Below are 22,441 nucleotides of genomic sequence, written 5' to 3' on the forward strand. Positions count from 1 at the left end.
GATCTGCAACAGGGGGTTACACACTACACGAGCTGACAACAACTCTGTCACCCAACGACTCAATCCGGACCCAAAACCACATTTTGTCACGAAAACATGCGCAAGAAGTGGAATGGGAAATGGCGCATTGTCTTTTTGAAAATGGACGGCGGGACAAAATTGGCAGTAAAAAAACAACAACAAATAAATAAATAAATAGGATTGTTTGCGCAATTATCTGTTTAGAACCCCTAAAAAAAAAAGGTTGGAGGTGAGTAAAACATTATAAGAGCAGCTGCCTGTTGTGGTTTGGCAACGATGGTTACAAATACAAAAGGCTTTTGTAATGTCATAACAAGCTGATCATTGGCTGTTGCTCGTCGCGACACGTGACACCACAGGCTATCGAGTCGCGACAGCTCCAGATATTTGGCATGCTAGATATTTGTCTGGCGTCGGCGATGTGTCAGCGAGCGTTTTTGATGCGTCGTTAAGTCTTTCACACTTAAAGATTGGCCAGTGCGGATCACCCGCAGATTTGCACGCGATTACAGCCCGACCGGTCGGCGAGCTCACTAACTTGCAAATCGGGCTTAAAATCCTGTAGTGTGAACTATATGAGTGAACAGATGTCAGTGTATAACTGATATGATGACTTTCATCATGATTTAGCAGAACAATATCAGCCAGTTTCATGGTTCATCATGTCAGTTAGGGTTAAAATAGACGTGAGCTGTTATTGGAGATTTTATATTTACCTGACGAGTGAGTGAATCTAGATGTGTCTGTAGGCTCCATCACTGGCTATTTTACACTTAAATAAAATTAGATAAAGGATATATAGAACGTACATACTAAATTGTATTTTGAAAGAGATGTTGGTGTTTCTTCTCCCCTGTTATGCCCCTTTTACATCATCGTTCTTTTATTTGTCTGTTTCAGAAAAATAATACTATTATACAGAAGCATAAATATACTTTTATAAAAAAAAACCTACATCCCAGCCGTGTTGCCTTTGACCAGCAGATGGCGCTAGTGTTTCAGTGAATCATGTTTCAAAGTGATTATTTCAATCGTTTGTCAGATTGAGAAAGCCTCATCACTGATGTAACTTAGATCCATCATCCCATTAGGGACACAGTAGATGTTCTACACACACTAAACACTAAACACTGTTGCACACACTAAACTAACTCATTTGCTCAACAACCTCATTTCAAGTCACTTTAGTAATGACATTGATATCTAAATTGTTATTATTATTGCAGAAAGATGTTAGAAGACTGAGAGAAAAAAAAACATAGAGTCCACACAGAACATAAACACAGAGTCTCAGTTAGGAATAACATTTCAGCATTCCTGGGATGCCTGATGGCTGTCCCTCCCTAACCCTGACCAGAGAACAGGGAATAACACTCCACATGCTCTTTAGACTCAGGAGAGAACACACACATGAGGACGAACAACACCTTCTGAAGCAACTACTGAGGTGAGTGAGAGAAAACTTCATGCCAATTACTATATGTGTCATTTATAAAAATCAGAGCATGAGTTTCTAGAGCAACTAAAACAAAGACACAGTGCAGAACTGGACACATAAGCTGCTAGTGAATTAGGTTGCTTAAAAGTCCAAATGTTGCTGTGGACAGTATACTGGAAATATAGACACATTTCACAAGGACAAAGGTTGATAGACAGATAGATAGATAGATAGATAGATAGATAGATAGATAGATAGATAGATAGATAGATAGATAGATAGATAGATAGATAGATAGATAGATAGAACGATAGATAGATAGATAGATAGATAGATAGATAGATAGATAGATAGAACGATAGATAGATAGATAGATAGATAGATAGAACGATAGATAGATAGATAGATAGATAGATAGATAGATAGATAGATAGATAGATAGATAGATAGATAGATAGATAGATAGATAGATAGATAGATCACGTGTCTCTTTGGCTAAAATTGCATTTCTGAACACTTCTTACACTTGCTATTTTCTTCTGGCTTCTCACAGTAAAGCTTTACGTACGTCACAGTGGAGTAATTGTGATTAATTACTACTAATTCTCCACTTGACTGACATCACGCGTCACAGTTTGCATCCAAACGCTGATGTCTGAAACACCGACAGCGTGCAGTACAACTATAGTAGATCTCGCTGATCTTCAGTTTTATCTCCAGAATCTCAGTTGGCCAGACAGTGATCCGTCTTTTATAAATCGTTAAAATGTTGGTGTCCGAGAAGCACACCAAAGCTTAGCTTAATGTGATATGAATGAATAATGCTCATTAACGTCTGTGGAGATTATATGGTTGTTCTCTATAAAGAGGCTTGGAGCCGGAAACAGTATTCCTTACCCCATGACTCAAATATTAACTTAAAGTATGCATAGCCCTGAAGTGTCCACTCGAGAGGCATTAAAGATGCACTGCAGTCCTTATGATGATCTTGCCACATTTATTTCATCACATCATAGTCCTTCATTCACATTCATTATTAATATAATGATAATGTGCAGTAGAAATGCTTCTCTAAGGAACCGTTTTCTGTGAGATTCTGCTGTATATTTACTGATAGACGTGGGAAAAGGGCTTTGAAGAAATAAGTCAGGATGTACTGTAATTTCACTAAATGGAGTTTAGGTTGTTACACCTTAAATAGTTCATTTTCAGGCCATTGTGTGTAAAAGTAGATGATAACAGACATTGTGTCTAAAGTAATTTGGCTATAAACTGCTGTTAAACAATGTTCTGTTGCTTGTGTGGCGTTTCAGCTCCACTGAATCAGGTCTGTTTAAAATCTCAGTGTTTTACAGCCATTAGTGCAGTTAGGGTTCACATTAATCATCTAAAACTATGGTAAGTTTCAAATCATTTTTGTTAATAGTTTTCTATATTTCTGCAGGTTTTATATATTCATGCATGCTTCAAGTGTTCACATCTAACATATGGCATCTCTGCTCCTCACCTCACTGATGACGAGTCGCACAGTAACAGTGTGTTCACCATTAGCAGCGAGCCTCTAAACCAGGCAAAGTCATCATGAAAGCGAAGTTGTGTTGGTCTCTTCTTCCCTATCGTGTCGTATATCTGAGGGAAACACTTCTGGAACAAGAACAAATGTGGGCGGGGCTTGAATGTGTCTGTGGGGAGTTGATTGGATGATTGGATGGTTGTGGTTTGCTATTGGCTGATCTCATGTGAGTGACAGGTTGCCCCGCCCTCGTCATCAGAGAAGAGAAGAGATGCTGTTATTCTGATTCAAGATTATTAACACAATAATGATGTGCACCCAGAAATCATTTAGAATAAACACTGCAATATTCCACAAAACAAAAAATTCATGGTGACTTTAAGCTGTTTCGAACTGCTCCGACACACGGATAGAAGGGCCAAACGCAGCTTTATTAGGGCTAACCCACAACTGTAATCCATATATAAGGCAAATGGGCAAACAGGGAAATCTAGTGACGGGCGAAGCTTAGAAACCTTTACAAATCTTTTGTTTCGAATCAGTAGTTCTGAGCGTACAAGGCTTCGTTACGTTTTTTTGTTTTGTTTTGTTGGTGATGTATTGTTGTTATATTTGTATTATAATGAAAATTCAATAAACATAATTATAAAATATAAATACTGTATATATAATAATGATAGATAGATAGATGATAGATAGATAGATAGATAGATAGATAGATAGATAGATAGATAGATAGATAGACACACAGACAGACAGACAGACATCTAGACAGATAGATAGATAGATAGATAGATAGATAGATAGATAGATAGATAGATAGACAGATAGACAGACAGATAGATAGATAGATAGATAGACAGATAGATAGATAGATAGATAGATAGATAGATAGACACAGACAGACAGACAGACATCTAGACAGATAGATAGATAGATAGATAGATAGACAGATAGACAGACAGATAGATAGATAGATAGACAGATAGATAGATAGATAGATAGATAGATAGATAGACACACAGACAGACAGACAGACATCTAGACAGATAGATAGATAGATAGATAGATAGATAGATAGATAGATAGATAGATAGATAGATAGATAGATAGATAGATAGATAGATAGATAGACAGACAGACTGATAGATATATAGATAGATAGATAGATAGTTAGATAGATAGATAGATAGATAGATAGATAGATAGATAGATAGATAGATAGATAGATAGATAGATAGATTAGAAATCGACATTATTGCTCTTGTAGAAACACTCAATATTGTGATCAGAAGCTCATACTTTTAATATATTCTGACAGACAATGTTTAAATGATTGCCACACTATGGTACTACTGTATGTACATTTTTGTTTTGTAGTAGTCCTTAATTTAACACTTGCTTGAACAGTTGTATAACACAACAGCAGTGTTAATCTCAAATCAATGTTAGACAGGTAAAACATAACAAGAAAAAAATAACACAGCATGATATAACTATGCGTTATAGAAATATGTTGAAGGAATTGATTCAAATAATAAACTCTGAAAAACTGAACTGTTTTGTTAGCTGGATAATAAACTCACTCAGATCCTACATGCAAAAGAATCTCAATTATAAAATGTTATTTGTGCATCACAGTGTCTAAACAAAGGCAATCATTGACATTTACTCTAATCGTGCTGAATGTCAGCGAGCCTGTATCATGCTGACACACACCAGCAGCTCATGAATACAAGCAGAGAAAAGGCAGAGAACGACAGCAAGAGGAGGAGGAGAGATGAAGAGGGAGAAATGAAAACGTGTTGCAGAGCAGATATTCTGCTGTAAGAGCTGGTGTGGAACGAGGAGAGGAGAGATACAGAGAAGCTGTGTGTTGAAGGAAGATGGCGAGCAGTGGAAGATGATTGGATGAGCTGTGAGGAGGCGTGGCCAGAGTCTGAATGATTTGTGCGACAGTTACCAGAGAAAGAGGAGGTGAGAGACTGTGTGCGTTCAGTGCGCGCGTGTGTGTGTGTGTGAGGGGGTGTTAGAGCGCAGGAATAATCGCAGGAGATCCTGTTCTGCGGGAGCTGTTGGGTTCTTGTATGCTGAGAGGACATGTACACTATGGCTCAGGCTTCTGTCTCTGCTTTATAGCTGGACTGAGGAGCACAGAGGACAGAAGGGGCTCGATGGACTGAACCTGTTAGCGCTCCAGCAGACCTCTGAATCCTGAAGCAAACCCAGAGGGATAAAGACGCAGAGGCTGAGGTAGAAGGAGACAGAAGTAGCGTGGATAAAGGGAACTCGATTTTAAGGAAAGAAACGTGCAAAAGGTTTGACAGAAAATGAGAAGCAGCATGAGGGACAGGTTGAAGAGATGATGCGTTGGTTCAAAACTGGAGATTGAAACCTTGATTAGCAAAGCAGTGCAATCCTCTGTGTATTAGAAAACGTGTCAGTTCATCTGTATTCATCTGTCCATTCATGCTGTCTGGCAAACCTTCAGCTGGTTTGGAGGTCAAGAAAATACTGGATATTTTTCACAGTCCAGGCGTGAGTGGGACGACTCCTAGTGTCTCCAGTAGGCGTCCATCAGACCTGTCTGTAAAGCATCCAGGTGTGCCGAGGTCGTCTCTTCATCAGGCACCACTGGCAGCTCGGACATGTTGGAACAAGTCTGGTTCAATGTATGTTTGTGGTAAGGCATCTCCCCCAATGAAGCGGCGTTACAGCACCGGTGTCATTGATCCAGCAAGGTCCAGTGAGGATTAAGTGCAGTGCAGGAAATTAATGAAGTGCGTCTGGAAGATATTGAATCAGCAGTTAAAAGTGATTAAACATTGAGGACTGTGGGTGGACCTTTCGTTGGACTTTATTCCTCGAATGTCTACACCTTGTAACATTCAGCTTGTGGACCAAAGACTGTTGCATCTTGTCAAGATCCTGTTTTAAAACATGCGAACTCCTTTTGATAAAAAAAAACAAATAATGTCCATGTTTTAAGGGCAGCGGGCTTGTGCTTTCCAACTTGCTAGTTTATCACGTTTCCTACTTTGTGACTTGTCTTGTAAAAGTGGGGATCATCTGGCCTGTGGGGGTCCGGGCTGCGGCCCCGGCCCCGGCCCCCGACCCAAAGATGCGGCGCTCGAGTACCGATGAGACCCCGTACCGACGCAGTCCCTCTCTGGACAGCAAACCGGGGTCTCCTCCTCTGCGCTACAGCGGGGAGTACGAGTACCACAGCTCACCCTTCATCTTTGGCATTCGTACCACCCCAGGGTCACAGAAAGCCAAAGCCAGCTACACCACAGCACAGGGCAGAAAGTATGTGGTGTTTTACCTGGACCTGTCCTTCATCTTCCTCCTAGAGCTGCGGCGCTGCAGGATGGCCGAGGGATGCCTGAGGGCCCTGAGATACGGGATGGTGTTCTTCAATCTGCTCTTCTGGGTGAGTGTGTTTCCTATACATCTCTTCTGTTATTCTGTTCAAATGAGAGAGAATGTTGAAGGAATGGTTCACTCAAACATAAAAAGGAAATGCTTCGTATTTACTTTGTGTTGTTCCAAACCTGCATGGCTTCCTTTCTTCCATGAAACACAGCAGATGTTTAGCTGAATGTTTGAGCTACTCTTTCCCATAGAACGACCATGTTGTGGCAAAAAATCATTAAACATTCATCACTGCGTAAGAGACATTTATGAGTCAAATAGTCTTTTCAAAAAAGTATTTATTCTTACAAGAAGGCCCAGTTGCCACACAGAAGTCAAAAGTACAGTCTGTGAAACAAGTGCGACAATCAGAGAGGAGTGCAGAGCAGCCTTTATACCTTCTCTCAAGGTTTCCTGCTTACAGGCTCTCTCTTATCTAAACAAGGGAAGGTTTCGGCTAGTGATCTAATCCTGCTGAGTTTATTCTTACAAACTCACAAGTTCTAAATTGGACGACCTCTGACCCTCCTGACGTCTCAGCTGCTTCCCAGTGTTTAAAAACACACACACATTAGTCAACTAAAGTTGGCAGACCACGTACAGTCCAGCAAAGGGTCATTTCAATGTCTTACTGGAAATAAATGAAAATCAACACTGTAAATCAATGAAAAGCAAAATTTTCCATTACAACCACTAGTGACCAAGCTCCAAAAATGACCAAAACACCATAAAATGATCATAAACATGGTCATTATGAAGTGAGAGCTATTCCCCACCAGCGCAGCGCTCAAACCCTGCATGTTTGTGTTGCTTTATGATCAGTGTAAGAACCAGTTGGATTTTGGTGACATCAGCCTGGACTCCATGGTCACTATTTATGTCCTGACTTGAGTCAGATGAGTTGCTCTGAGATGATGCAGAGATGGGCACTCGAGTTAGTGACTCAGACTCCAGTCGCATTTTAATAGACTTCAGACGTGAAATGACTTCAGGCTTGACTCGACAAAAAGGACTCTTGAATATAAACAACTCAAGTCAAGTCTCAAGTCAACTACTGATATCATAAAGAAAGAATTTGTGTTTTATTTGAATGGTTTTATAATATCTGCATAACATATATTTTCCCAGTGTGTCGCGGTAGATCGGACTCTTATCATAGAATTTGATTACGTATGTCCGTGTATTGCACGTAAACTCTGAAATGTCATAAGAGTCTTGCTGCCAGGACGATTGTTTTGAACATTGTAATGGGTTATGAAGTAACAAGCTGGATGTACATTATCCCTTACATGTTAGGACCTTTATTACAAACAAAACAGATGATTGAAAGATCATATATTTTGTATACACTCACCTAAAGGATTATTAGGAACACCTGTTCAATTTCTCATTAATGCAATTATCTAATCAACCAATCACATGGCAGTTGCTTCAATGCATTTAGGGGTGTGGTCCTGGTCAAGACAATCTCCTGAACTCCAAACTGAATGTCAGAATGGGAAAGAAAGGTGATTTAAGCAATTTTGAGCGTGGCATGGTTGTTGGTGCCCGACGGGCCGGTCTGAGTATTTCACAATCTGCTCAGTTACTGGGATTTTCACGCACAACCATTTCTAGGGTTTACAAAGAATGGTGTGAAAAGAGAAAAACATCCAGTATGCGGCAATCCTGTGGGCGAAAATGCCTTGTTGATGCTAGAGGTCAGAGGAGAATGGGCCGACTGATTCAAGCTGATAGAAGAGCAACTTTGACTGAAATAACCACTCGTTACAACCGAGGTATGCAGCAAAGCATTTGTGAAGCCACAACACGCACAACCTTGAGGCGGATGGGCTACAACAGCAGAAGACCCCACCGGGTACCACTCATCTCCACTACAAATAGGAAAAAGAGGCTACAATTTGCACGAGCTCACCAAAATTGGACAGTTGAAGACTGGAAAAATGTTGCCTGGTCTGATGAGTCTCGATTTCTGTTGAGACATTCAGATGGTAGAGTCAGAATTTGGCGTAAACAGAATGAGAACATGGATCCATCATGCCTTGTTACCACTGTGCAGGCTGGTGGTGGTGGTGTAATGGTGTGGGGGATGTTTTCTTGGCACACTTTAGGCCCCTTAGTGCCAGTTGGGCATCGTTTAATGCCACGGCCTACCTGAGCATTGCTTCTGACCATGTCCATCCCTTTATGACCACCATGTACCCATCCTCTGATGGCTACTTCCAGCAGGATAATGCACCATGTCACAAAGCTCGAATCATTTCAAATTGGTTTCTTGAACATGACAATGAGTTCACTGTACTAAAATGGCCCCCACAGTCACCAGATCTCAACCCAATAGAGCATCTTTGGGATGTGGTGGAACGGGAGCTTCGTGCCCTGGATGTGCATCCCACAAATCTCCATCAACTGCAAGATGCTATCCTATCAATATGGGCCAACATTTCTAAAGAATGCTTTCAGCACCTTGTTGAATCAATGCCACGTAGAATTAAGGCAGTTCTGAAGGCGAAAGGGGGTCAAACACAGTATTAGTATGGTGTTCCTAATAATCCTTTAGGTGAGTGTATTTCACACTTAACATCATATATTTTTGTTATATTTCAGAATATATTTCAAAATGATAAATATAAGTGAACAACAATGCAAATATATTTCAATGTATTTGGAATATATGCCACATATATTTTTGACACTTTAAAATATATTTCAATTTATTTTTTTTGTATGGGTGGTTCTGGTGATGAAAGTTCAGGGTGGGAAGCACTGCTTCAGAGTCCCAATTGATCAGCCAGTCCTCTGTGTCGAGCTCCACCAGGACTTCCTACCGGGACGATGTTTGCCGGCTCACACCCCTGGTCACCCATACACAAAAGAATTATATTTGAAATATATTTTCTGGATATGTTTTGGAATATATGCAAATATTTGAAATTGGCCCAATAAATATATTTCATACTTATATTTCATATATTTTTGTTATATTTCAGAATATATTTCAATGTATTTGGAATATATGCCACATATATTTTTGACACTTTTGGGGACCCATACAGAAAAAAATACATTGAAATATATTCTGAAATATAACAAAAATATATGAAATATAAGTATGAAATATATTTATTGGGCCAATTTCAAATATGTGCATATATTCCAAAACATATCCAGAAAATATATTTCTTTTGTGTATGGGCAGACTTACGTTGGGGCTTTGGCTCCGGGGCGTTATTAGGCGCTGTCGTCACAGGCTCAGTGTTTGCGGCGGGCGGAAGCTCTCCGTCTGCGGGGGCTCTGGCGTCATCTCTGTAGTTAGGGGTGGTGGTGCGCTGGGCTCTGGCTCTGGGTCGGGTCGGGGTCGGGGGTAGACGCTCTCTGGACACCGGATGATGGCCTCTTTCCAATCCAGTCCTGTACTGTCTGGGAAGTCTACAGGATAGTCAGAGTTCACCCGATATTGCAACTTAAATACATGATAAATGAGGGAAATTAAAAACACCAGTGTAGATCAAACGAATCACCATGACAACTGATAAGTGGCGGGAAACTTGAACAAAGGAAACACATGTGACTGAAAATAACAAACCAAAAGTCCATGAAAATTAAATTAAGATCCAAACAGCATCTGAGAACTGTGACAGAAATTACTAGTCATCCAATTTTTTATCTCAATTATGCGTTCCGTTAATATTGGGAATTGGTCATTTTCGTCGAGTCGCAGAGAAATATAGAGCTGAGTATCGTCAGCATAACAGAAAGCTAATGCCATGCTTCCTAATGATATCTCCTAATGGTAGCATGTACAGAGTGAACAGCAGCGGTCCTAGTACTGAGCCTTGTGGTACGCCATACTGAGCTTGTGATCGATAAGAGATCTCTTCATTTACTGCTACAAACTGATAACGGTCAGATAAGTTTGATTTAAACCATGCTAATGCAATTCCACTAATGCCAACATAATGCCAATATAATTTTCGAGTCTATTACATTGTAATACCCATGTCATTATACACATTTGTGTCCTTTTAAACCATACATACAAGAACGCACACACATACACTCACATACACTCAAACACACTCACACTCACACTCACACAGACACACACTCACACACACACACACACACACACACACACACACACACACACACACACACACACACGTGCATGCACACTCACACACACACTCAAACAAGTACAACAGAAAATACTCAACACTCAATTCTTTTTTTAGTATGACAAACACACATTTGTGTTACTATTTTGAGTTGTGGTGATGAATGCTAACATGTTCTAACTGTGGTCGGTTAGTCCAAAGCAAAGCTGTTTACCTCTAAAAACATTTGCTTAAACAGACGTGCTAATTTTCCCCCGCTGTGTGTAATTATACCTTACTGTCTAACAATACGTCTGTCTACACACCCTAAATGCGATATAAAGGGCAATTAGTGTTATAATACTAAAGTAAACAGGTCAAATGTAATGTCATTACACAAATGTTAGCATTGTAAAAATACTCCAGTTATTTTACTGAAGAACATTGGTTGGTTCTGTCAGGGCTGGACTGGCCATCGGGCATACCGGGCACTTTCCCGGTGGGCCGACGTGCTTTTTGGGGCGATACATCTCATACTCATACATAATTTGTATTATTATTATTATTATTTCTTTCTTTTTTTTAACGGCCCATAAAATTTGTACATCGGCGGCCCATTCGTTTTGTTTTGCTTAATTGGTGGCGCTGGGTTTGTGCCGGTGTAATGCAGTGGTCAAAAAAAGTCAGCGTTAGTTTTTTCTTTCTTTCTGACAGACCAGCCCATGAAACACGTAGATCAGCGGCCCATTGGTTCTTTTCTTGATTGACACTGGGCTGGCCCAATCACAACTTTAAACGAGTGAGCGAGCATGCAGCAGTGTCAGTGTGTATCTGTCAAAATAGTCTGCGAGATGGAGAAGAAACACAAGGATTGTGCAGAGAAATAGTGTAAAAAAATAAATAATAGAAACAGGCCCTTAAAGCAGACACTGTAAAATGTGTCAAAATATATGTTTTCATCAGCTCCTGTGGCGATGATAGTGAGGAGGATCAGGAGAGATGAGAGAGTGTAGAGCCTGCCCTGCGGTAAGCAGAACTACTTTCAAAACACTTAAGCTATGTCATGATGGAGTGTAGGAACCCATAACCCAGTTACAGATTATTTCCACATCTGCATAGTTGACGATTACCGCAATTCACTAGAAATTTAATGAGAGCCGTTTGTAAACCATGTTTTCCGCCCAAATAAAAGCTTGATGCAGTTTCTGGCAAAATAAAAGATCATGTGCTTATCTCTTTCAAGTATAGAAATTGGTACAAAACTAATTATGAAAGTTTCCTTTATTTTTTAGTGCATTTGTTTTACAAAATATGGCTATTACTGTCATTGGATTAATATTATAACTATTATTATGTGGTAGGTGTAATGTAAATAGACACTGTAACTAAAAGAGGTTTGAATTTTTCTTTGTTTAATTTGCACTGAATATGGGCTGGAGCTTTTAATTCTGAACTCTCAAAGTGCACCAGATTGATGAATTTAACATTAAAATGCACAAAATGTTATTACGGGGGGGCATGCCCCCAAACCCCCCTAGAGGACCCGAGGTCCACCCACCACAGTTTTACCAAACATCCTGTGAGAAACACTGGTATTGCTATGCCATTGCAGCTTATAGCTTGTTTTAGGATTCATCACTGTGGAGTATAGTTCAACTGTACTAATAAATATCGAATTTGTACTTATTTCATCTGTTAACTCTCACTCGTTCCTATACTCACTCATTACATGGCATTAGTGGTTTTAAGGAATAGGAGTTGGTATGCATATATTTAAGGGCGTGCAAAGATGGGTGGTGTTTATGATCATATAGTGGGCCAGTCTGGGCCAAAATGCCAGGGCCGATTGTTTTGTCCCAGTCCAGCCCTGGGTTCTGTTCAACTACACTACTAATCTATCAGCGGAGACGTCGCCTGATGTGGAGCCGTGTGACGTGTGGAAAATACAGGTTTCCAACAGCAACTAATCACTTTGGCAAACTTTATTAGAATTAAAATATTAAAATACTGAGAACATTTTTTAACTGCTTGAACAGATTATGTCACAAGCTGACCACTTAAAAGGCTGAATCATAGATCATAGATAATATGAAATAGTCATTCTATGAGCCATAATACATGCTTTTAAGGTGTCAGAGAAAATGAAAAGCAAAGAAAAGGGAAAAACACAAAAGAAGAGCAAAACCACAACGCTGAGACAGTGGAGGCTCTTTCTGCAATCTAAATATAGTGATAATGCCTGGTGTTTGGCCTAAAAAATACAGAATCTTACATTTGTCTTAGTCTTTAAAAAGGCTGCCGCTGTCATTATTGCCATGGCAACTGGTTTTCATTGGAGTATCTCCCAGCAGCGCTAGTATAACCCTACAGCTCATCTGAGTATTGTTTATGAGCACAAGTAATAAAACATGTCTGTTCAATACCAGCAACTGTTATGCCTTCTGACAGCAACTGGAAATGTTTTGATGGCTAATATGAGAAGCAGAAGATCCCAGCCTACATCCGCTAGAAGCAATACATGATTCCGACAACCGTATTATTATTCAGCTCTTCAGATATGGGATTCTTACACATTCACAATTATTCTCTGTAAGTCCTAAACAATTAAGCAAGTCAAAAAGATACTTCCATCCAACCTTCTTTTTCTGCATCTAATGATAAGTCAAAATCTACTAAAATGATTTTAGTACTCCTCATTTACTCGCCTTTATGTCGTTCCAAACCCATAAGACTTTTGTTCATCTTCGAAACACAAACGAAGATATTTAGATTTCTGTCCCTCCAATCCACCAAATCTTTCACACTTCAAAATGTTCCTTGTAATCCATAATAATCGAGTGATTTAATCCAAGTCTTCTGAAGAGACATTGCTTTATATTGATACGAGTAGATTTAATTTACATAAACATTCATCAACACACATTAAATACAGTATCTTGTGTGCGCTCGGGTCCATTAACATCTCTAGGACTGATGAATCGTGAGAGCAGTTCATGTATGCATGAATAATGATTATTTTAATGGATTTGTAATGTTAGCATCTCAACAAAGTGTGTGAACCAAGAGGTCTTTGCCTGAGAAGGCTTGAAGGCTGCTGTTCTGTAATGGGTATATATATATACATATACAGTGCTGGTCAGAATTATTTGCCCCCTTGGTAAATGTAGCAGAGTTCATTATTATGGGAAGGAGGAGGCGGGAACTGGCGAACATTCAACACATTTTAATACCAAAAATACCAAATATAAAACGAAAGTAAAAGACAGCAGCCACTCACGGACGACTGCTGTCACATCAAATAAAGCATAAACATCAAATAAAATCTCGATCTCCACTGCCGTCGCTCCTCCTGAGAGACACGAGTCGCTCGCCCGTAAACACACTCGTCCTGCTCGCCACAGTCAATATGATCAAAGATGGCTGTAAAAAATAAATCTGCATAGTTTATCCTTTTGATATTTTATTTTAAAAAAATGCAAATATCTAACCTTTTATCTATCTATAAATTACAGAAACGTCTGTCTGTGTGTGTGTGTGTGTGTGTGTGTGTGTGTGTGTGTGTGTCTGTCTGTGTGTGTGTGTGTGTGTCTGTGTGTCTGTTAACCCCATATCTCTCGAACCGTTAGTCCGATGGATTTCAAACTCGACAGGTGTCTCGCCACGGGCACGAGTAAGTGCAGTGCCAAGTTTGATGTTGTTTGGATGAGAAATGCAAAAGATATCGTTAAATATATCATTTTTATAAAGTTGTGGTTTAAAAATAAACATTCTGGCATAAACACTCAGTCAGCTTCACTGTTTACTTCTGAATATTATAGTTTGGTTCCAGAACGTGATAAATCCATTTTGATTAATTTGAGTAAAAATGTGTTTTCTTAACCAAGAAAGTGGCAAGATGAAAACCCACTATTTTCTGTTTCACCCTTTCACATAGCATCTTTAGGTTATAATAACATAACAAATTCAAATCTTTTTTTCCCCAAAAATGCAATAATTTCCCCCAAAAAATGCAATAAATTCATGACACTTTTTTTTCAAAATGCAATTAATCCATTGAATCAATATAAAAGTGATTTTTTATCATATTGAAACTGTTGAAATCAGCCGTCGCTAAGAAATATCTTCTGAACTTTTTTGACGGCGATCAGCTCACAAAAACTGATTTTGCACGGGCACTTTGCACTGCTCCCTGAATCGACACGCTTATTCATTTGTGGATGTAAACTGAATCTGTAAGTCAGCTATGCTGTTTACTTCTGAATATTATATTTCATTCTGGTGCGCTTAACGTTATCGCTACTGTGTAATAGTAGCCTATGCTATTCACCAACTAAACACATCCTGTTCAATGCGTTCACAGTCTCTTTCACGGGCATCATTTGTAGTAGCCTATTCACAAACTGTTTGCTCAAGCATAGCGTTTTCTCAGAGTTCACCGTGTGCTTTCTACCATGCACAGATAAAATTGTCACTGAACTTTTGCTGTGTAATTGTAACGAGCACTCAAACACACCAAACCAACAATTACTAAAAACACACACAAAAACTGATTTTTCACGGGTATTTTGCACTAGTTTGATAAATAATTGAAAGTGGTGGAAAATCACATTATGATATATATGTTTTTCTCTAAAACACATTGGGAACAATTATTTGCCCCCTTTTATTAAATACTTTTTGCAACCTCCTTTTTCCATATACATATCTACCTATATGTGTGTGTGTGTGTGTGTGTGTGTGTGTGTGTGTGTGTGAATACATATATATATATATATATACATACACACACACACATATGAAGCTGCCTGAGTAACCAACAGGATTTTGGATGCTCTGTGATTTTCTTCGCTGTGGAAAAGCTGTTTACATAAATGGTCCTCCACTTGAAGTCAACTGAGCAGAAATCCCTAGAAACATGGCAAGAAAATAGACTCAAATCCTAGCAAAGACTTTAAACCCTGCATTACAACCCTTCTTTTCAAAGATTTCGAATGGAAGAATCGCTGCCCAACCCTCTGCAACTCTGAGACTCTGTGACTGAGCTTCTGGATCAGTCCGACAGCAACATCAGCTGATAACAGGAGAGCAGACCGTGCGGTGAACATTAGCACTGGCGAAGCCATTAGAGATAAAGATGCTCCAGAATACACTGAACAAAACATTCAATGACCACCAAGGATGACATAGAAACCTGACATACTTCTGATGTGCAGTATAACAGTGTGGATGGCTTCACTTCATTCCCCGAGCATCAGAATACAGGCTTTATCTCGGCTGAGTACAGATGCATGTTGCAGACAGATCAAGACATATGAAAAGCCTAGTGCAGTATTCTACTGTGGTCTCGTGTTGCTGAGCTCCAGTGTAGGCCGTGTTTTCAGGCATTCAGACGGTAAGAATTAAAAGATGCCTTTTTTGGCCAAATTCCAAGGCAGCATCCCATATATTCTTTGCAGAGAAGTAAATCCCACACTGCATTGCAACAAACTCAGTGGAAAAACCCTTCCAGGATGGTGGAGAGTCGAGAGAAACTGGATGATCTGATGCCTTTACGGCATTTTAGACGTCTGCTTAAGGATCATTTTATCACTGATTGGGTTTGTTTCCTGTGATTGCTTTTAATTTATTTAGCTTGTTTTACTGTATATTGCATTTCTGGCTGCATTTCTCTCTTTATCTGTGTGACCCACAGAGGTCGTTACTGTAAATGAGAACTCGTTCTCCGCCATCTCACCTGTGTAAATAAATCAAATAAATAATGGGAAAAAAAACACTAGAAAAAATGCTCTAGTTTACCCAATATTTTTGTGTGTGTGAGAGTGTGTGTGTGTGTGTGTGTGTGTGTGTGAGTGTGTGTGTGTGTGTGTGTGTGTGTGTGTGTGTGTGTGAGTGTGTGTGTGTGTGTGTGTGTGTGTGTGTGTGTGTGTGTGTGTGTGTGTGTGTGTGTGTGTGTGTGAGAGTGTGTGTGTGTGTGTGTGTGTGTGTGTGTGTTTGTGTGTGTGAGAGTGTGTGTGTGTGTGTGTGTGTGTGTGTGTGTGTGTGTGAGTGTGTGTGTGTGTGTGTGTGTGTGTGTGTGTGTGTGTGTGTGTGTGTGTGTGTGTGCATAACTAAACGTTTCATGTTTATGTTGTATCAAAAATTAATGTGTTCAAAATCAAAATCACATGTTTATGGATTCTGAATGGACTTTTCCAACCCTCCCTCTAAACTGTAGATCAGGACAGATACTCTCTCCATCTCACGCAGAAACAGGAGCCAGGCGTGTGTGTCCTCCAGCACATCAGACCCGTTCGCTAACAGCGCTGTACGCTTCCCTATAAATACTGCAGCCGGCACGATTGTGTGGCGCATCTTACCCCGGGGAACCAGCTGACCCACATCAGCAAGACAAACACGCTTCACACCTGCATAAACGAGTTAGCGGCCGCTAATCATGACACAATGAGCTGCACTGTCTGCTAACAGGCATGAGTGTGTGTGAACTGCATGAAGGAAGAGAGAGAGGAAGAGAGAGCCAGAAGAACAGGTGTGTGAGCAGCAGGAGCCGGAGAGGAAAGATGAAGCACAGATCCAGGAGCTCACGGCTTCTCCATCATCAGGACACACTGTTTCTCAGTGTGATTCACTGACGTCAAACCATCCCAGCAGAGCTGAGTCGAGCGGTGGAGGGGATATTACTGTACAGCTCCACATCATTTACATGTGAGAGAGAAACACATGACATCCGATCAAGACCAAGACCAGCTTTAGGTGTTCGAGTGTTTCAGATCGTGAAGCTTCCTGGTCATCAAAGTCCCAATAAATTGAAATGATCAAATGAGATCAAGCACATTTCATTTTCATTTCTAATGATATAAAATGACATGAAGAAAATGGTCAAAGTCCAGAAACTTCCTTTGCTGTATTTTTGGGTCATTCTGTTTTATTAAGTTCCTCAAACATGTTCCTTGAAACGGCTCACTCTGTGTCCCGGTGTCTTCAGTCCAACGCTGGTGACGTCGTGGTCATAATAGATATCAGTCATCAAGGTTATTGTAGCATGTTGTTATACATTTGTTTTCTGGGACCTGTTATTCACGCTATATTTATTGAAGATGTTCTGCCACACATCCTAGAGCTTGATCACTGTGACTGAACCCATGAATCATGAGTCGTGAGTCAGAAACGATGATCAGTGTTTAATTCACACATTCACAACATCTCATCAAATACCTTTTAATGTTAAAGAAAAAGACAGATGCATGAGACAGTTGAATCCCTTTTAGTTTAAACTCATTTTTGATTTGGGAATAAACAGATTTTTTGTTAGGGTGAATCAGCAGCGTGTGTCTGAGTGAGGGTGAGCTATAGGCGTCCTACAAGACCATCTCAAAGCGGAGCCTTCTAAAGCAGAGCTGAATGAAGATAACAGACATGATGCTGCTTTCTCTTGGCTGTGCGTTTGGCCTTGAGAGACTGCAGACTGCATTATGATGAGCTGGAGCTGTTTTAGACACACATGCACATCTGTGTCTCACATGTGGAGACAGAACAGGCCCTCTTTAATCATGTGACACGATGCATTGAAATACTTTAAGATTAGTGACACTAAAACAAATTTATGCCAGTTGTATATCAAATGTAGTTTTGTCTGTGCACTTTTCCATCAGCTCAGTGTTGTTTTACATTCTCTCTCTCTCTCTCTCTCTCTCTCTCTCTCTCTCTCTCTCTCTCCCTCTCTCTCTCTCCCCCTCGCTCTCCCCCTCGCTCTCTCTCTCTCTCTCCCTCTCCCCCTCGCTCTCTCCCTCGCTCTCTCTCTCTCTCTCTCCCTCGCTCTCTCCCTCGCTCTCTCTCTCTCTCTCCCCCCTCGCTCTCTCCCTCGCTCTCTCTCTCTCTCTCCCCCCCTCTCTCTCTCTCTCTCTCTCTCTCTCTCTCTCTCTCCCCCCCTCACTCTCCCCCTCGCTCTCTCTCTCTCTCTCTCTCTCTCCCTCTCCCCCTCGCTCTCTCTCTCTCTCTCCCCCTCGCTCTCTCTCTCTCTCTCTCCCCCTCGCTCTCTCTCTCCCCCTCGCTCTCTCTCTCTCTCTCTCTCTCTCTCTCTCCCCCTCGCTCTCTCTCTCTCTCTCTCTCTCTCTCTCCCCCTCGCTCTCTCTCTCTCTCTTTCTCTCTCTCTCTCCCCCTCGCTCTCTCTCTCTCTCTCTCCCCCTCCCCCTCGCTCTCCCCCTCGCTCTCCCCCTCGCTCTCTCCCTCGCTCTCTCTCTCTCTCTCCCCCTCGCTCTCTCTCTCTCTCTCTCTCTCTCTCTCTCTCTCTCAGCTGGGCGGCTGTGGGATTCTCGGAGTGGGAGTTTGGCTTTCCATCACCCAGGGAAACTTCGCCACCCTCTCATCCTCCCTTCCGTCGCTCTCGGCCGCTAATCTGCTCATCGCTGCGGGAAGCATCATCATGGTGATTGGCTGTCTGGGGTGTGTGGGTGCGGTCAAAGAGAACCGTCCTTTACTCCTGAGCGTGAGTGAACCAATACACTAGCATGTAAAACAAAACATCCAACAGGACATGTGCGAGGGCTCTATTATGAAATAATCACATAGTCAATTAGCAAGTTTTAGAATAAAAGACGTGAAACAATAGCATTTCTCCTTGAAGTGACATGAGTTTGTCTCACATAAATGTGGCTTTCTGCTCAAATGATAATATATGGCTCTTGAATCAGAGTGGCAATAATGGACATCGAGTAGATATAGAGACACTAGCAGGAATCCATATGATCAGTCGCAGGTGAAAGGCAGGAAAGTCAGGCAACAGCTCCATATCTGTCTGGAGAAACATCATAATCATACGCTGTTCGCTCGTTGGCCAGAGGAGAACTGAGCGACTGAGCCTGGTTTCTCCCAAGGTTTTCTCTCCATTCTGTCACTGATGGAGTTTAGGTTCCTGCCACTGTCATCAAATAATGCAACAAAGATAAAGGTGGTTTCTGATCTGGATACGGCCCGGATCCGGCTGACTACATAATGCGTTGTGGTCGTGTCTAGGAGCAAGTCCTCCATCTGATCAGAACCGTGGGTTTTGTGAACCGTGCCACCCCTACTTTGTAAGTAATCAGCAATATTTAAAAATGTATACGATGTTTAATAGGGAGCCAGTGCAGTGTTGACAGAACCGGGCTAATATGGTCATACTTCCTGGTTCTGGTAAGAACTCGAGCTGCTGCGTTTTGGACCAGCTGTAGTTTGTTTATTAAGCGTGCAGGGCAACCACCCAGTAGAGCATTACAATAATCTAGCCTTTGGTCTAATTCTGCATTTGTCAATGAGAGCATATGGCGTAATTTAGATATATTTTTAAGATGGAAGTATGCGGTTTTACAGATACTAGACACGTGACTTTCAAATGAAAGACTGGTATCAAAGAGCACACCCACACACACACACACACACACACACACACACACACACACACCCACACACACACACACACACACACACACACACACACCCAGGTTCCTAACCGACGACGAGGACTTGACCGAGCAGCCATCAAGTGTTAGACAGTATTCTAGATTATTACGTGAGGAAGTTTTGTCCAATAATTAGAAACTGTTTTTTCAGAATTAGGTAGTTGGAAATTACTAGTCATCCAGTTTTTTATATCAGCTGTAACATCTGGACCAATCAGACACACACAAATGATTCATTATATTTAATGAATGATCCAACAAACTCACTCCCATCAAAGGTCTATGAAACTTCCCCCAAAACTAACATCCCAAATGAAGCGAACACCCTGGCAGAACCCGGAGTGCTGTGACACACTGAGACTGATACGAGTTTTACGACCCCAAAAGGAATTTCCAGAGAGTTGTGACTCTCACTTAATTCTTGCTAAGAAGGAGAAATAAACCCTGTTAATCCTATATATTCTATATATAACCACTTGAGAAATGTATAAACATGTATCTAATTTTCCCATCTCATGATTTTCCTTTTAAAGTGGTTTGGTCTATGTATTCATTCTCCCTTTTAAACTCTCTTGGGTTAATGTTTCAGACTTGCATATGGTTAACCAAAATCATATGTGTGGCATGTTTAGTCTCTATAACCTCCAATCTTCGTCCCCCATCTTTGTGACGCATTAGTATTATAAGAATCTTGAAGATTCTTGTGATGGGATTATCTGACCTTGGTGACGTGAGACGGCTTGTTGGTCGGTTTAGCCAGTCTGTCTGCTTCCTGACCTGAGCCCCAGTTCAAAATGTTTTACTCTCTGAATCTAGTGAATCTTGACTTTTAAAAAGCAGTCGGAGACCTGCGGAGAGTTTTAGAGGACATGTTTCAAGGGGCCAGTGAGATCTACATTCTGTCAGAGCGTCCCGAGATAGATGCAGATATCGGTCCGTCAGAACCTCACAGGGCCTGAGCTGGAGTGTTTTACTTCAGCTGAATGCATGCTAAAAATCCTGAAGGGCAAAGCAGAATGGTGATCGGTCTAGTCATGGCCCTTTGTGTTCAAACCTCTTCCCTTCATCAGATCAGCACAACTCAGTGGCGTAAAACCCAGAGTCATGAACAATCTCGACAGCTTCCTCACATCTCTGTCAGCAGCAGATCTTCCACTCGTTCTTCTGCATTCATTTCACGCTGTTTGTTTAATCCAGTGAGTAGCGGCCAGTTATCTTCTCCAAAGTATGTTTTTTAATCCAGTAAAAATGTCTGTGTTTTTGCCAGTCCTATCACAGCTGATAGCACATCCACTTCATTCCTCAATTTGGAAAATTAATGTCAAGCGATATTCAAATACCATACACTGCTGAAATGAAAAAAATAAATAAAAAAATTACAGATTGCTAATTGGATTCTCTGCATTTTTTAATGAGTCTGAAACAAACTACATGCATATCTCACAATCTTCTTCAAGATGACTGGTTAACATGAACCTGCAGAGCTCGGCTCAGGTCCGTCTATTTGGAGCCATCAGCAAATGATTCATGTCTGCAGATCACCTTATACTGGGGTTTACATCCATTTATTCTTATTTTGAGAGTAATATATACAGTATATACATAAATCACTTAAATAAATGTAGCGTGTAGGGTTGAGACGGGAAGGGTAGCTTGAAGGCCTGCCCACTGGCACTGATTATTTGGATCAGGTGACGCGTCTCTTTAAATGGACAGGAGAACATTAGTGCGGTGTGAGTTGAAGAGTGAGCCTCTTGGAGAATCAGCTGTGTCTTTTTGGAAGGTTACGCCTATTTGTCTTTAACGCTAAACTCATTCTCATTGAGAAGCGCCTAATACGGTTCATTGTTTGTTTATAGCTCGGCCTGGCGTCAGTGCGTACGGTGACCAGTAAATGGTACACGCAGTTATGAGTCTACAGAAACTTTGCTGGTATAATAGCGAGTAGTGATTCTACACGGGTTTGCAGCAGCGTAAGTTCACTGGCCCCTTTCTCCTGTAGACGTAACGTGTAGTGCTTACAGCTCTGATCGTTTCCTGCCGGATATTGCCTATGAAGGGAAGCAACGCTGGCGAGAGTGTGCACAGCTCTTAGTCATTCACACCATTAAACTTCACTGGTACGGTGCATACAGCTCTAAGTCATCTAGGCTGGTTTTAAAAATGTAAGTTCATTTAATCCATTTTTGTTATAGTCTCTCAATGAGAGTTTTTGGGGTTTTTTTTTTTTTAATTGCCACGATGCCACTAAACATAGCATTATAAACCATTTATGCTTTTGATTACAGGAGGATTGCCTTCGTCTGTCCAACTAGCCACTGTTTTTCCTGGGTTTAATCATTCGGTTTTATTTTTCCTTTCTTTGGATGTATGTGCGTGCCTTGGAAATCTGCCACCACTGTTGTGTGGGCCTGGAACGAGGTGGCCCAAGGGTGGAGGCCTGCTAGCGTTAGCCTGCTAACCTAAATGTTTTGTCTGTTTGTTTGGCAATCACTATATCACCGTATTTGGCCCATGGGCATTG

General features: G+C 41.0%; 1 protein-coding gene across 6 annotated transcripts in view; it reads left to right on the plus strand.

Moving 5' to 3' along the window:
- The first annotated feature begins 1,349 nt into the window (after window positions 1-1,349).
- tspan4a (tetraspanin 4a) overlaps window positions 1,350-22,441 on the plus strand; it is a 37,611-nt gene continuing 16,519 nt past the window's right edge. For 2 of the 6 annotated variants that reach the window (XM_084408626.1, XM_084408629.1), the window contains exons 1-2: window positions 4,956-6,405; window positions 18,774-18,965. In XM_084408626.1, the coding sequence (XP_084264752.1) occupies window positions 6,094-6,405; window positions 18,774-18,965 (504 nt within the window). In that variant the 5' untranslated portion in view covers window positions 4,956-6,093. The other 4 variants (XM_084408631.1, XM_084408627.1, XM_084408630.1 and 1 more) reach the window with 4 other exon arrangements.

This window comes from Rutilus rutilus (assembly GCF_951802725.1).
Source record: "Rutilus rutilus genome assembly, chromosome: 5".
Classification (NCBI taxonomy): Eukaryota; Metazoa; Chordata; class Actinopteri; order Cypriniformes; family Leuciscidae; genus Rutilus; species Rutilus rutilus.